This window comes from Rhinatrema bivittatum, chromosome 11 (genome assembly GCF_901001135.1).
Source record: "Rhinatrema bivittatum chromosome 11, aRhiBiv1.1, whole genome shotgun sequence".
Lineage (NCBI taxonomy): Eukaryota > Metazoa > Chordata > Amphibia > Gymnophiona > Rhinatrematidae > Rhinatrema > Rhinatrema bivittatum.
Window position 1 is genome coordinate 36,013,780 of NC_042625.1, and position 15,621 is coordinate 36,029,400.

General features: G+C 49.3%; 1 protein-coding gene across 1 annotated transcript in view; it reads left to right on the top strand.

Moving 5' to 3' along the window:
• DNAH10 (dynein axonemal heavy chain 10) overlaps window positions 1-15,621 on the top strand; it is a 952,322-nt gene that overhangs the window by 364,429 nt on the left and 572,272 nt on the right. The window contains 1 exon segment of the mRNA XM_029571350.1: window positions 1,076-1,254. Within this exon segment, the coding sequence (XP_029427210.1) occupies window positions 1,076-1,254 (179 nt within the window).

The window sequence follows — 15,621 nt, forward strand, 5'->3', positions numbered from 1 at the left end:
TAAGGCGTCATTTAGTAAGCTGCAATAGGGCTATAACACACGTTAAACTGCGTTTATTGTGCGATACAGTCTTATTATGGCGATACCTTGTGATATTCACAAAATTGCTCATTGTTGTGATACAAAATCTGCCCCTATTACAACTAGCTGCTTTGCATTCATTTGCTTCTATAAAATTGCATGATGCATGCAAAGCATCTAATGCATAGTAAATTCTATATAAGTGAAATAACACGATTGACATAGAAATTTTTCAGTGATGTTATTTTATCTACACCTTTTCAGAAAATGTTATTCTACTGTGGGAGCACCGGGATCTTAATACGGGTCCTGATGCTCCCATGCTAGAATTAAAGGGTCATGCGGCTCAACATGACCCATTCCCCAAAAATTAGTTTAAAAAGCCACTAGGAGCTTACTAGACACTCCTCTGCCCACCCCAGGGCCGCTATTTGAGTTAGCCCCACAAACATTTAAAAATAAACACTGCGTGGCGACGCCCCATCTCCCTACCCGAAGCCCCTCCATATGTTTTCAACTACTCCTCCCTGGCCCTTTTTTATTAAAATTCACCACCCCCAAGATCTGCCCCCCCCTCTCAGTCCCCAATAATAGTTATCCCAAGTAGGCACTCCCAAACCCCAAAATTCATCCGGTGGCCTTAGTGACCCCCACTCTGGATCCCCCTGCTTTCCCCAACTACCTTTACAAAGCTCATTGGGGTCAGTGGAGGGCCCAAGGCTCAGTCAGCATCATTTTTCAAAATGATGCTGACTGGCCTTTGCCCCTGTTTGTACCATTCCATTACAAACTTGTGCACATACTGTCTCATATGTGTCTACGTTTGGGGCAGAGATATGCAGTATTTTATAAACTGTGCAACTTCCACTGCATATTATATAAAATACAAGCATAACTTATGTGTGTATGTGCTGCGTTCTGCACATTGTTTAAAATTACTGCATTATATATTATTTATTTGTATTTCACCTTGTGCGCTCTCAAGAAAGGCGTTTTAAAATATGATTAAATAAATGAATAAAAACAGGTAAGGGCAATGTTTTACTTTTTACAGGATTGGAAATCATGAAAATCTTTGAAGATGAACTGTTGAAACATGAGAAAAATCGCCAGGAATTAGCCAATGCGGAGAAACTTTTTGACCTTCCAATCACAATGTATTCTGACCTCCTCCAAGTGCAGATTGAAATGAAGGGGCTCAGGCAAATCTATGAAATTTACAGTAAACAAAAAGTAAGTAGGCTTGGAAGTCATTTTCTTGTGTTAGTAAAGATTTTTGCATTAATCCATTAGTGCAGTATTTGGCATCACAAATATCTCTTAATAAATACAGAATTCCCTGTACGTACCAAGATCAGTCCAGACGGTGGGTTATGTCCCCCGTCCAGCAGATGGAGTCAGAACAGACTTCGAGAGGTGTTGCCATATAGACCAGTGCACCCTCTGCAGGAGCTCAGTATCTTTCTGACTCCAGCAGATGAGAGTAGGGGAACCAGTTGCTTCCCCAGGCTTGCAGAGATTTAGTTTTTGTCTGCTCTTTTCTCTTGCCTATGATTTCATAACAGTTTGGATCAAGTTTTTCCAAAAAAAAAAAAAGAGTTAGTTCAATTTTTGGGGAGGCGTGGTTTACTTCTGTGCTGCCTCCTTCTCTCTCGCTCTCTCCTCCTTCCCTGGCCGGGGGTAAGTCACGGTTGTCTTTTATTTTTCAGTATTTTCCTCTTAGGTTATTTTCAGCGTTGTGCCACGTGGAAGCCGGTGGTGCCGGCCTCTCCATGGTTTCGTCTATAGCCCCGCGGCCCTGAGACTAGTCTTCCCCGGGGCCGCTGCTGCTGCAGGGAGGGGAGATTCCCCTGCTGCCTTCAGGGCGTTTTTTAGTGGGTAGCGCAGGCCGATAGGGCCCCCCCCGCGGCACCTCCTCGTTCGGTGGGCCCCCCCCACGCGGCGTTTCTCTTCCTCCCCCGGCGTCCATGATGCCGCGGCCATCCCAATGTTCGGCCTGCGGCGAGCCGGGGTCGAGGATATCGTGTGAGGGGATCTGCGCACGATGCCTTCCCGGGGGAGAAGGCACCTCAGAGACGATCAGCACTTTTTCTTTTCTCCCCTCACCGTGGCCCAGGCGGCGCGGGCCAGCCACTTCGCCGCCTTTGGCGGGAACGGCGGCCATTTTGAATTCCCAGCGCGCCGATGGCAGGCACACAACGCAGGAAGGTGGGGACTTTCGGGAGGTCTCCCTACCGAATCTGTCCCCGGAGGGGGTCTTCCCGGACCTGGGGCCCTCGGATGGCTCCTCCTCAGACTCCCCCCCCCGAGCATGCCGAGATTTTCTCCAGAGTTCATTTTGTTAATGCACAGCACATATTTACAGGGTTTGGAGGCTCCCGGTGGGCTGCCCACGGGTTCCCCCCCCCCCCCGCCAAAACTCCAAAACTCCTCGTCTTCCGGCTGCTCCACAGGACCCCCTTGACCTGGCGGGATCGGTTTCGGGGGCCCCCCCGAGTCACCGCTTGGGTACATCTTGCCCCGGGAGGGGTGGGGGCGGCTCCGGCTCTGGGGGTGGGGATCCACCGGCCCCCCCAGACCCTGTACAGCCGGACACTCAAGCGGAGGGAGACGACCCGCAAGCGCTCCGCATTTTCCAGAGGGAGGAGTTGGATGACCTCATACCTCAGATCCTCCTAGAGCTGGACCTCGACCCACCGCCTGACCCACCAGCACCTATTGCCCCAGCCGTCACCACATCTTCCAAGAAGGGGGATCCAGTCTTAGCTGCCCTCCGGCCGAGGTCTCGGGCATTCCCCACCCACGATTCTTTCTTGCAGCTCCTGACCAAGGAGTGGGACACCCCTGAGGCCTCTTTAAAGGTCAGCCAAGCAATGGAAAAGTTGTACCCACTTCCTGAGGATTTCCTGGAGCTCATCAAGGTCCCAAAGGTGGACTCGGCAGTATCGGCGGTCACTAAGAGGTTGACTATTCCGTTGACGGGCGGAGCGGCATTGCGCGACACTCAGGACCACAAGCTGGAGATCTTTCTCAAACGGGTTTTTGAGGTCTCAGCCCTGGGGATGCGAGCGATCATGTGCAGCTCGCTCACGCAAAGGGCCAGTCTTCGCTGGGTGCAACAACTTCTCACTTCTCAAGATCTGCCGCCCGAAGAATCCGCCCAGGCAGATCGTTTGGAGTCCGCCATAGCGTACGGGGCGGATGCACTGTATGACCTCTTCCGAGTTTTGGCGAGATCTATGGTTTCGGTAGTCGCGGCTCGGCGCCTCTTGTGGCTCCGTAACTGGGCGGCGGATGCCTCCTCCGAGTCAAGTCTAGGTTCTCTCCCTTTCAGGGGCAAGTTCCTCTTCGGAGAGGATCTGGATCAGATCATCAAGTCCCTGGGGGAGAACGCAGTCCACCGCCTTCCTGAGGATAGACAACGTACTTCACGGTCCTTTGCCTCTTCTCGAACCAGGGCCAGAGCGCAGCGGCGCTACAGGAGCTACAGGCAGACGGGTCCTCGGACACCTTCCTCCAGATCCCAGTCCTGGCCACGGTCCTTTCGTGAGCGCAGGCCTGTGCGCGATGCGACGGGACAAGGGAATCCCCCACCCAAGTCCACTCAATGATGCCAGACTCGCCCACTCCTCCACCCCCAGGATTGGGGGTCGTCTCTCAGATTTCTACGAGGAGTGGATGCGTATCACCTCAGACCAGTGGGTCCTGGACCCTATAAAGAACGGCTACGCCTTGGACTTTGTCCGCCCCCCGAGGGACAGGTTCCTCTTCTCCCCCTGCGGGTCGGACCTCAAGAGGAGAGCGGTGCAGCAAACTCTGGACCGGTTGCAGGAGATAGGGGCCATTTCTCCCGTCCCCTTCGGCGAGGTGGGCTTGGCCATTATTCCATCTACTCCATGTGCAGGAGGCTTACCTGCACATACCCATCCTTCCAGCTCACTGGCGGTTCCTCCGTTTCAAGATCCTGGACCAACACTTTATTTATTTATTTATTTATTGGCGCAAACACCAATCCCCCGCAACCAAAACTCTCTACTATCAACGTATGCACGAATATAGAAATTCCATCCTACAATCTAAACGGGAATACTACGCCAAAAAAATAAATGGTCTGCAATATAACCCCAAGGCTCTTTTCGCTATGGTTGCTGACCTGACTTCTCCCACACACACGCAACAACCGGCTAACTCCTCTAAAAATCGTTGCAACGAGTTAGCACAATTTTTTAAAAACAAGGTATCTTCCATCACGGCACAATTCTCGCACAACAATCTCAATATCTGTCTCCCCAATATCAACTCTCCGGTCTCCCTCTCCTCTTTTGAATCCTCATCCTCCCTAGAAGTAGAGAACATACTAAAGAAAATGAAACCCTCAACACATCCTTCTGAAACCATCCCTTCTAAACTCCTACTATCTATACACAATGTGATCGCCAAACCTCTTTCAAATATTCTCAACTGTTCTCTAGAGCATGGCATTGTCCCTAATTTTCTTAAACAAGCAATAGTGAAACCGCTACTCAAGAAACCGAATCTTGACCCCGCCACCCTTTCTAATTACAGACCGGTGTCCAACCTACCCCTCCTAGCTAAAGTTCTTGAAAAGCTAGTTAATTCACGCCTCTCCGATCACCTTGAACAAAACAACATCCTCCCTTCCACCCAATATGGTTTCAGGAAGCATTTAAGTACTGAAACATTGCTCCTCTCCCTACACGATACTCTTATCAGAGGAACCGACTCAGGATCCTCCTATCTGATCGCCATGCTTGACATCTCGGCTGCGTTCGACACAGTCAATCACGATGTACTACTCAACATCCTCAGAAGTATTGGGATCACTGGCAATGCCTTCGCCTGGATTCAATCGTATCTACAAAATCGCTCTTTTACTGTCCTAGTGGACAACTATGAATCTGATCCCATCAGTCTTCCCCAAGGTGTGCCCCAAGGTTCTTCACTCTCCTCGACGCTATTTAATATATACATGATTCCCCTTACCACACTTCTCACTAACCTGCACATCAAGCATTTTATTTATGCTGACGATGTGCAACTCATCTTCCCTTTCTCTGACTCTATCCAAACTGCTTTACAAAACTGGGAATCCTGTCTTTCCTCCATCAACCAACTCCTAAAGGACATGCACCTAGCTCTAAATTCCAACAAGACTGAGCTATTAATCATATCTAATAGGCAACCGCTCCCAGACATCCCACTTGCTTACTCATCCACCAATTTCCCATCGCACACTTGTAATTTAGGAGTCATTATTGATAATCACCTTTCTTTTAAACCATTCATTAAATCCATCATAAAGGATTGCTATTTTAAGCTACAAACGATAAAGAAACTCAGACCCCTACTACACTTCACTGTTTTCCGTACAGTACTCCAGTCTATTATTTTATCGAAAATTGACTATTGCAATGCACTCTTCCTTGGCATTCCCGCAACACACACTAAGCCATTACAATTCCTACAAAATGCCGCCGCTCGGATACTGTCAAACACAAAGAAAAGAGATCACATCACTCCCACACTTATCGAACTACACTGGCTCCCTATACAGTCACGAATTCTATATAAAACACTATCATACACAAGAGTCTATTAAATTCCAACCTCAACTGGCTTAATCCCCCCCTCCTACCTCGCACCTCCAAGAGACCTACCCGCCCAGCCCTCCAAGGAACACTTCGTGCCCAATCTATCAAATCTTTTAAACTCTCCTCTACTATAAACAGAGCCTTTTCTCTTGCCGGCCCCGCCATATGGAACTCCCTGCCCCACGATATTCGCATGGAGACATATACCCCCACTTTCAAAAAGAAACTTAAAACCTGGCTCTTTCAACAAGCCTACCCCATGTCACCCCCTATTACATAAAACCCCTCTGCGAATTTTACACTGTTATTTTGTTATGAACGCCTTATGTCTGCTGATTTTGTACTGTGCACTCTCATGTATATAGTTATAGTTACAGTTCTATTGCATTGCATCTACCCATTGATGTTTTTTATATGTAAGGGCTCCTCCCAAAAGTTAATTGTATTTTTCCTAGTTCACTAAGTTATCTGTTACATGTAAGGGCCCCGCCCAAAAGTTTTTGTTTATTGTGAACCGATGCGATGTGCGAACGGATATCGGTATAAAAGAGATGTTAAATAAATAAATAAATACTTTGTCGTACCCAAAAAGGACGGCTCCTCTCAGCCCATCCTGGATCTAAAGGAGGTCAACAAGTCATTACGGGTCCTCTGGTTCCGCATGGAGATGCTACGCTCTGTAATCGCAGCAGTGCACCAGGGGGGAGTTCCTAGCTTCCCTGGATCTGACGGAGGCTTACCTGCACATACCCATCCTTCCAGCTCACTGGCGGTTCCTCCGTTTCAAGATCCTGGGCCAACACTTTCAGTTCAAGGCACTCCCCTTTGGGTTGGTGACCGCTCCCCGCACATTCACCAAGATCATGGTGGTAGTGGCGGCGACCCTAAGGAAGGAGGGCATTCTCGTTCATCCCTATCTAGACGACTGGCTGATACGCGCGAAGTCTTTCGCCCATGGACAGTCTTCAGTAACCAGGGTCATCCAGGTGCTTCGCTCCCTGGGCTGGGTGGTGAACTTGCGGGAACACATACGACGGTTTTCTGCGTTGCCAGAACCCACCTCCTGGGACTATCTTCAGCTTTTGGGCGTGATGGCCTCCACCATCGACCTCGTGCCCTGGGCGTTCGCACACCTCCGTCCCCTACAGGCGGCTCTCCTTTCCCGCTGGAAACCTGTTTCACAGGATTATCAGATGATACTTCCCCTCCCGCAGGTTGCCAAGGACAGTCTGCGTTGGTGGCTGGATCCGTCGCATCTGGCTCGCGGCGTCTCCCTCGAGGTTCCCAATTGGTGGTGGTGACCACCGATGCCAGCCTCATCGGATGGGGAGCCGTCTGCGATCGAAGCGCCGCGCAGGGGACATGGTCGAAAGCACAAGTGTCGTGGCCGATCAATCGACTGGAAACCAGAGTGGTGCATCTGGCACTCCGGCATTTCCTTCCGCTAGTGCGGAACCGGGAGGTCAGGATTCTCTCGGACAATGCCACCACCGTGGCCTACATCAATCGGCAGGGAGGTACGAGAAGTCGACACGTCTCGCTTGAGTCAGCTCGCCTGATGGAGTGGGCAGATATTCACCTAGCCCGTCTCGCAGCCTCACACATCGCGGGGGTGGACAACGTTCAGGCGGACTACCTGAGTCGCCAACAGCTGGATCTCAGAGAATGGTCCCTCTCCGATGAAGTGATGCAACTTCTTGTCCGCCGGTGGGGGGCGCCGCACTTGGACCTGATGGTGACCTCCTTCAACGCCAAGGCCCCCCGCTTCTTCAGTCGCAGAAGAGAGCGCGGCGCGGAAGGGGTGGACGCCCTAGTCCTCCCGTGGCCTCCACATCTGCTTCTCTACGTCTTCCCTCCCTGGCCCCTGGTGGGAAAAATTCTCCGCAGAATAGAAGGCCATCAGGGGTCCGTGATATTCGTCGCCCCCGAGTGGCCCCGTCGACCCTGGTTTTACAGACCTTCTACGACGGACCGATTCGACTGGGACATCTTCCACGTCTCCTTCACCAGGGCCCGGTATTTTTCGAGCAGGCAGAACTCTTCTGTCTTGCGGCCTGGCTTTTGAGAGGCGTCGACTCAGACGCAGGGGCTACCCGGAGGCGGTAGTCTCGACTCTGCTGCAGGCCCGGAAGACGTCTACCTCGGTAGCTTACGTACGAGTCTGGAAGGTCTTCGAGATGTGGTGTTCGAACCAGGGCACTCGCCCCACGAGGGCATCGGTACCCCAGATTCTACAGTTTCTCCAGGATGGACTGGACAAAGGACTCGCCTATAATTCTCTTCGGGTCCAGGTGGCCGCTCTTGGCTCGCTAGTACAGCATGGCGGCTCCCTCCTGCTCCAGCCGGACATCGCACGTTTCCTCAAGGGGGTCAAACATTTGCGACCTTCGGTGAGGGATCCCTTCAAGCATTGTCCTGCAGAGAACCTTATCTCCGATTCACGGACTCTGTGCTCTCCCTCTGCACCGTTCCGTCCTTTCTCCCGAAGGTGGTATCGTCTTTCCACTTGAACCAGACGGTAGAGCTTCCATCCTTCACTTCCGATGAACCGAGGTCCCTTCGTCTCTTGGATGTCAAGCGCACATTGCTTCGCTACCTGGAGGCTACTTATGACTTCAGGGTCTCCGATCATCTGTTCGTGCTATGGTCGGGTCCGAAGAAGGGTTCACAGGCCTCGAAGACGACGATTGCTAGATGGCTAAAGGACAGCATTTCTGCATCTTAGATTGGAGCGGGACGAACTCCTCCTCGCGGCATCATAGCTCACTCTACCCACTCACAGGCAGCCTCCTGGGCGGAGGTCCGCTCTGTCTCCTCTCAGGAGATTTGTCGCACGGCAACATGGAAATCGCTGCACACTTTTTCGAGGCATTACCGGCTGCACCTGGCATCTCCAGACTCTGGGCACTTTGGCGACCAGGTTCTCCGAGCAGGCCTCTCAGGGCCCCACCCGATTTAGGGAAGCTTGGGTACATCCCACCGTCTGGACTGATCCTGGTACGTACAGGGAAAAGAAAATTATTCCTTACCTGCTAATTTTCGTTCCTGTAGTACCATGGATCAGTCCAGACGCCCACCGCTCTTGGGTTCTTGGTTCTGCTCTGCTCAGTTTTGTACTGCTTGGGTGTTCTTTCCTCTTCAGCAGCGTACTGTATCTTTCAATTTTCATTTCTATGTTCACAGCTCCCTACAAGTTGGCTATTTTGCTTAAGGGTGACTGTTAATGTTACATTTGTGGTTGAATTTATGGTTAAACATATTTGATCCAGACTGTCCTTTTCTCTATTTGGGCTTTGATATACTTTATACTGAGCTCCTGCAGAGGGTGCACTGGTCTATATGGCAACACCTCTCGAAGTCTGTTCTGACTCCATCTGCTGGACGGGGGACATAACCCACTGTCTGGACTGATCCATGGTACTACAGGAACGAAAATTAGCAGGTAAGGAATAATTTTCTTTTTGTTGTTCTGTACATTGAGGTCTTCCTCCCCCATGACTGGGTACTCTAGCAATGGTTTGCAGTCTATACAAGGGTCTTTCTCAGGATGCTGAACCATATGGCTTCAATGGTCTATATACTCCCAAGAGCCAGATTGCACAAAGCAGTCAGAGGTCCCTGTGTCATCAGTAGAAGCAGCCATAGTCTCGGTCACAGCATAAGAATGATCAGAGAAAGTCCTTGGTGGTGTGGCTGGTAAGGGACAATCTGACAGCGGGATACCAATTTCAAATGCCATTATACCATGTGATCCTTACAGCACATGTGTTCCTCCCGCATGAGACCTATTTTAGCATTAATCTCTGGAACTCAGAGCAATATAGTTGGCACTAATAGTGTTCTAGCATGTCCTGTCCAACCCGACATTGCTCATCCAAATAGGCAGTCAAGTAGCCATATTCTACATAAACAAATTTGGCTCAAGGAGAGATCAGGCACACTGTGTAGTGCATGACATCTTCTCCATACACTTAAGATAGAGTCTTTCTATGTTTACCCACCAATACTGCACATATCCAAGACCCTGGCAAAGCTGAAGCAGGACTATAGAACCATGGTCCTCATAGTTCCAGGCAGGTGTAAGTTTTCACTACTCTTTCAGCTGTCAGTAACAGAGCCAATTTGGATCAAGTCATCACCACTGCTAGTCACTCATAATGAGCTGGGGTGTTAGCTCTGACAGCCTTGATGTTGACAGTGAATGCTCTTGCACGGTGTCTGTCTCCAGCAGATGGTAGATGGTGTAAAACCTGCAGTCTGAAGAGAAAAAAAAAAAGATTAAAAGTCAAAATTTCTGGATCCTCCCAGGGAGTGGTTTTGAGGACCTGGTAGGGCCATCCCCCCAGATTTGAGGTGGAAGAGCAGGGGGTTGTTGCCCCTTCTGATAGCTTGGTCCAGAGGTCCGTGGGGTGGACATCTGGTGGTCCAGATCCTTGATCCCCCACGAGACAGCGGAGGTGCCTGCTGGAAGTTCTGCACTGCAAATCCCAGTGGAGCAGGGAAGCATCCTTTTTATATGGTTTGTCCTGGGCTGGATCACTAAAGTTTGGTGAAAGGAGACGGATATAGGCAGTGGTCTGGCTCTTTTCTGATCTGCCATGTGGCAAGTGCTCCTAGAACCAGAACCTCTGCACCAAAGGAAAATATTGGTTTCTATGTATCTTTATTTGTTCTCAGAGTTTAAAAAAATAAAAAAAGAACAAGGAATTAGTTAGAGGAATCTGTGCAGCATCGGATTTCTGGGAGGGAGTACCTTAGCAGCTCGGGGATCTTGGCAATGGAGTTTTTCACCAGCTTCTCTGCCTGCAGAGGATACCGGGTGTGCGCTTCCTGCTTGCCGTTGAGGTCCTGGTGGTGCTGTGTGTGCGCAAAGGCTGGCATGTCATTCGGGGGTCTGCGTCAAGCATGGCCGCACCAGTAGAACGAGCCTCATGGGTGGAAACAGTGGTCATTTTCAATTCCCTAGTAGCTTCAGTGGGAGAGACAGGGAATTCCCTCCTCAACTATCACCAGCAGTTCCCTGTCCTGCGGAGGCGCAGAGAGGCACTAGCACTGAGAAGGAGTCTCTGGTTCTGGTAGAGGTCTTATGCCAGTTTTAATTTGTTTATGCGCAAAGCTTGTTTAGTGGAACAAGCAGTGCGACGTGCTGGCTTTTGGCCCCAGTCTCCATGGATTTGTGGCTGGTCAAGAGGCCTGAGCTGTTGAGAAGCTCTTCAGACCGTGAATGATTTTCGGTTCTGGTTATTGAATGGATCTGGGCCTTAATTCACTGAACGTGCAGGCAGGCTTTGCTTAGCCGCGTGGTATGGTGCGGCCGAGGTTCTTTTCCCGTGTGAGTAGGAGTGTGTGCTTACTCTCGTCGCATGGTGGTTGCTTGCGCAAGGACCTGTGCACATAAGGCCATGGCCTAGATTTGAGCACATAAGTCTGCAACTTAGACTTGAGCGCTTATTTGCGCAGGGACTTAAGCGAGGTTTTACGTATGTACTTGTGTGTATAATGCTGTGACCTAGAATGGAGCGTGTATTTGCGCTGGTACTTCTGCGTATAAGACTACAACCTAAATTTGAGGATGTATTTGCGCAAGTATTTGTGTGCGCACTACCATGGCCTATATGAATGAGTATTTGCACATGTACTTGTGCGCATATTTGCACGCATTCTGGAGGGGTGTGCACATACGCCCAGGTAGCATTGGTGCGCGCAGGAGGCTGCCTAGAGCCAAAGTACATCAGAGCTAGGCACCCGGGACGAACAGGTCCAAGTGCCTTGCCATCTGTGTGGCTTGCTGTCAGATAGCAATTCAGTCCTCACTCTCTCTCCGTTTATCTCAGCTCTGTTTAGGTGCTCAAAGTGATTTGACAGATTCAGCTTTTGCCCATGTTGGGCCATCCTCTCGGCCTATGTTGTCTCTGGAGGGGAGTGGAGTGGGAGGTGAGGCAATGGTCAGTTCTCCTCCTCCCTTGTTCCTGAGGGCAGAAGCTTCCCCAAGAGAGAAAGGTTGGAGAGAGTAAGGTTGAGCCTTTGGGGTCCAGTATAGATCTATCCTCTTTCTCCTGCATGGAATGTTTCCAGGGTCTGTAGACCTTTCTGTAGGGGCACCAGGCGAAGGCGAAGCAACCTACTATATAGTGATCACATGCTCAGGCCTCCCATTTGTTAGTCACAGTGAGCAAATGCCACAGGGAGGCTAGATCCTAGTAATGTTCAATGGGATGTGGTTCATGAGTCATCAGAGGATTCTGATGGGAATTTGGCTTTCTCACCTCTAGAAGAGGGAGATATTGTTTATGATTGAGAGCTGCTTCGGACTCTGTTCAAATTTTTGGTTCAGACTCTGAACACGCTCGGCGTGGCCCAAATCTTGGCTCACTCGCTTAGGGGTTGATTTTCAAAAACGTGCGTGGGCATCGCTGCGCATATGTTATAAAATATGAATTCTGCACGCAAATGTGCAGCCAATTTTAATCAGCGTGCGCATTTGCAGGTGGGTGTTGTATAGCGCGCGAAATGGGGGGGGGATTTAAAAAAAATACTTGCAGTGATGCAAGTGGGCCTTTCCCAGTTCCCTCCTAGGAACAGACTGGGAGCGAACTTCTCTATCCCCCTAACTACCCTTCCTACCTTTTCCTGTCTCCTCCCCAATCTCTAACCCCTACCTAGCTAGCCAAAATGTTTTGTTTTCAAACTTACTGCTCCTTCCGAGCAGATATAATTTCCGTGCACCGGCAGACAGTGTCTAATGGCGCTGTCCCGGCTGGCCCCCGCCCAGATCCTGCCCCTTGGCCTGCCCCTTTTGGATGGCCCAGCACTTCTGCGCATACCGGGAGGTATGCGCCTGGCTGGGCTGCTTCTAAAATGTGCTTTGTGCGCACATGGCCCCGCCAAGCGCATATCCCCTATTTTTTGCACATGCAGGGCTTGAAAATTTGGGTGTCAGCGTGACTGGAGATCAGTTTTAAGTTAAGTGTCCTGTTTCTTCTTCCCCCATATCCAATTCAAGAGATACTGGATTTAAAGAAGATAAATGCAGCTCTCAAGATTCCGTATTTTCACATAGATACTCTGAGGTCCGTCATAGCAGCGCTATGCAAGGGAGAGTTCTTGGCATCTCTCATCTTGATAGAGGCATATCTGCACATAGCCATCAAGCCAGAGCACCAGAGATTCCTGAGGATCATGGTCCTAAGGGAACATTTTCAGTTTTGAGCTCTTCCTTTCGGCTGGTGATGGCTCAACATACCTTCACCAAGGTGACGGTTATGGGGGTGGCCGCATTTTAAAAGGAGGGTGTGCATCCTAGTCTGGACAACTGGCTCATTTGTGTGAAATCAGAGGACCTCTGTCGACATCCAGTACAAAAGGTACCAATGTGCTTGAAGTCTCTAGGATGGGTGGTAAACTTAGCAACAAGCCATTTAGTCCTATTTCAAACTCTGGAGTATCTGGGAGTTCAGTTCGACACGCTTGCAGAGAGAATTTTTCTCATGGAGAGAGATTGCTAAAATTGCAGAGTCAGATTAGGCTTGTGCTAGAGCTTTCGGTGCCCATGGTCTGGAACTATTTACAAGTCCTGGATTCTATTGGCATCAACATTGGAATTAATGCATTAGGTGTTTGCACATATGCAGCCTCAGCAGAGGGCCCTTCTCTCCCGCTAGAATCCATTATTGGAAGAATTTTATCTTCCCTCTCTGTTAGAATGGTATTCTTGATGGCTTACTCGCACTAGTCTTGAGCGTGGTGCGGAATTAGAGGTTCCGAATTGGGTAATAGTCACTACCGATGCAAGCCTCTCTGGATGGAGGGCGGTGTGGTAAGATGAGTTGGTGCAGGGCCAGTGGTTGAAACAAGAGGCCTCAAGGTCTATGAGTCGATTAGAGATGAGAGTGGTGCATTTTGCATTGCTTGCCTGTCTGCCAAGGTTATGCAGCCATTCAGTAAGGATCCTATCAGACAATGTGATGATGGTGTCCTACATCTACCAACAAGGCAGAACCAAGAATCAGGCAGTGGCTCAAGAAGCCCAGGAGTTGGTTCTCTGGGTAGAGCAGCACTTAGAGTGGCTGGCAGCATCTCACATTGCCGGAGTGAGCAATGTTCAGGTGAATTTTCTCAGTTGGAGAAAGACCCCAGGGAATGGGAGCTAACAGAGTTAGCAATGTGTCTCATTCATGGAAGATGGGGGTATCCCAACCAAAGAGAATTTTAAGGCATCACAGTTTTGCATCTGCTGAATAGAACATGGTACAGAAGGAATTGGAGCTCTGATGCTGCCGTGGACTTGAGGGATTCTTCTTTGTACTCCCTCTGTGGCCTCTGGCGGACAAAGGGTTACGTTGGATAGAGAAACATCCAGGCAATGTGATTCTGATACCTCTAGAATGGCCACGTCAAACATGCTTCCTGGATCTGGTCAACATGGCCATAGACGGCCCCTGAGGTTTAGACATCGGTCGACTGTTTTCCACCAGGGCCCAATATTTTTGGGTCAGGCGGCTCAATTTTGTCTTGCAGTTTCTCTTCTTAGAGGAGATGACTGAGATAGAGGGGATGTTGTGAAGCGGTTATTTCCACCTTATTGCAGGCTAGATGACCTTCTACATCCTTGATGTATGTGTGAATCTGGAGGATCTTCAAGTCCTGGTCTGCTGTTGATGGAGAGCAGCCTCAGCCTGTTCAGGTGTGGTGTAGCATATTTTGGATTTTCTACAGAAAGGTGCTTGGTCAAAGGACTCTTTCTGAGAATCCAGGTAGCGACTTTAGGTCATCTCCGGGGTAAGGTGCAAGGGTAGTCTCTGTCTGTACATCCAGATGTTATATAGTTCCTTTGGGGAGCTAAGAACTCAGATGCAGAACATTTGTTCATCTTGGAATCTGAATTTAGTCCTTAGAGGATTGTGTGAGGCTCGGTTTGACCCCCTAAGGAGAGCCCCGGTTAAGGACTTGATTCTTAAAGTGGTTTTCTTGGTGGCTATTTGCTCAGCCAGGAGAATTTCGAAGCTCCAGGCACACTCATGTCGAGATTCCTTCCTACAAATGTCTGATTCGGGGATATCTTTATTCAAGGTGCCTTCTTTTTTGTTTCAGGTAGTCTCAGCATTCCATCTTAGTTAAGCAGTGGAAATTCCAGCTTTTTTGGATTTGGATTCCTCTTCACCTCACACAGGGGACCTTAGGCTCTTAGATGGGAGGTGTGCATTAATAAGGTATCTAAAGGTCACTTATGATTTACGTAGATCGGATCACCTCTTTGTAGATCGGATTATTTCTTTGTACTGTGGAGTGGTCTAAAGAAGGAAAGTAAGGCGTCAAAGGCTATAATTGTGCAGTGACTGATGGAAGCGATTGAGTTGACTTACATTTCTAAAAGGCCTCCGCACTCCATATCTTCTCAGGCAACTTCCTGGACTGAGTCACAACAGGTGTCTCCGCATGAAATTTGCTGGGCGGCTAGTGAGAAGTTGTTGCACACTTTTGCTTGGCATTGTTGGGACTCTGATTTTCAAATGATTTGGTGAGAGTGTTCTATGAGCAGAACTCTCCAGGTCCCACCTTAGTTAAGGGGAGTTTAGGTACATCCCAGGAGTCTGGACTGATCTGGATATTTACAGGGAAAGGAAAATTGGTTCTTGCCTGCTAATTTTCATTCCTGTAGTATCACAGATCAGTCAAGATTGCCACCCATTTAATGTGGAAGGGAGAGTCCCCAGATTGTACCATTGCTTTTTATATAGTGTGGAGTTGAAGGTTTCAGGTTTTCAATGTTGATTGCATATGTTAAATTTGGGAAATGATTTTTCCAATGTCTTTTTGGGCAACTTCACCTTCTTCTGGCTCATTGGAGAGAAGAGAGTTTAATTAGAAGTGTGCTTAGAAATGTATGGCTGTTACTGTTATCTTGTCTGGGGTACAGGTCAATACTGAGGACTACAGGTGGCACACTAGGTTATGTACAGTGTCAGTGAAACTTTCTCTGTCTCCATCT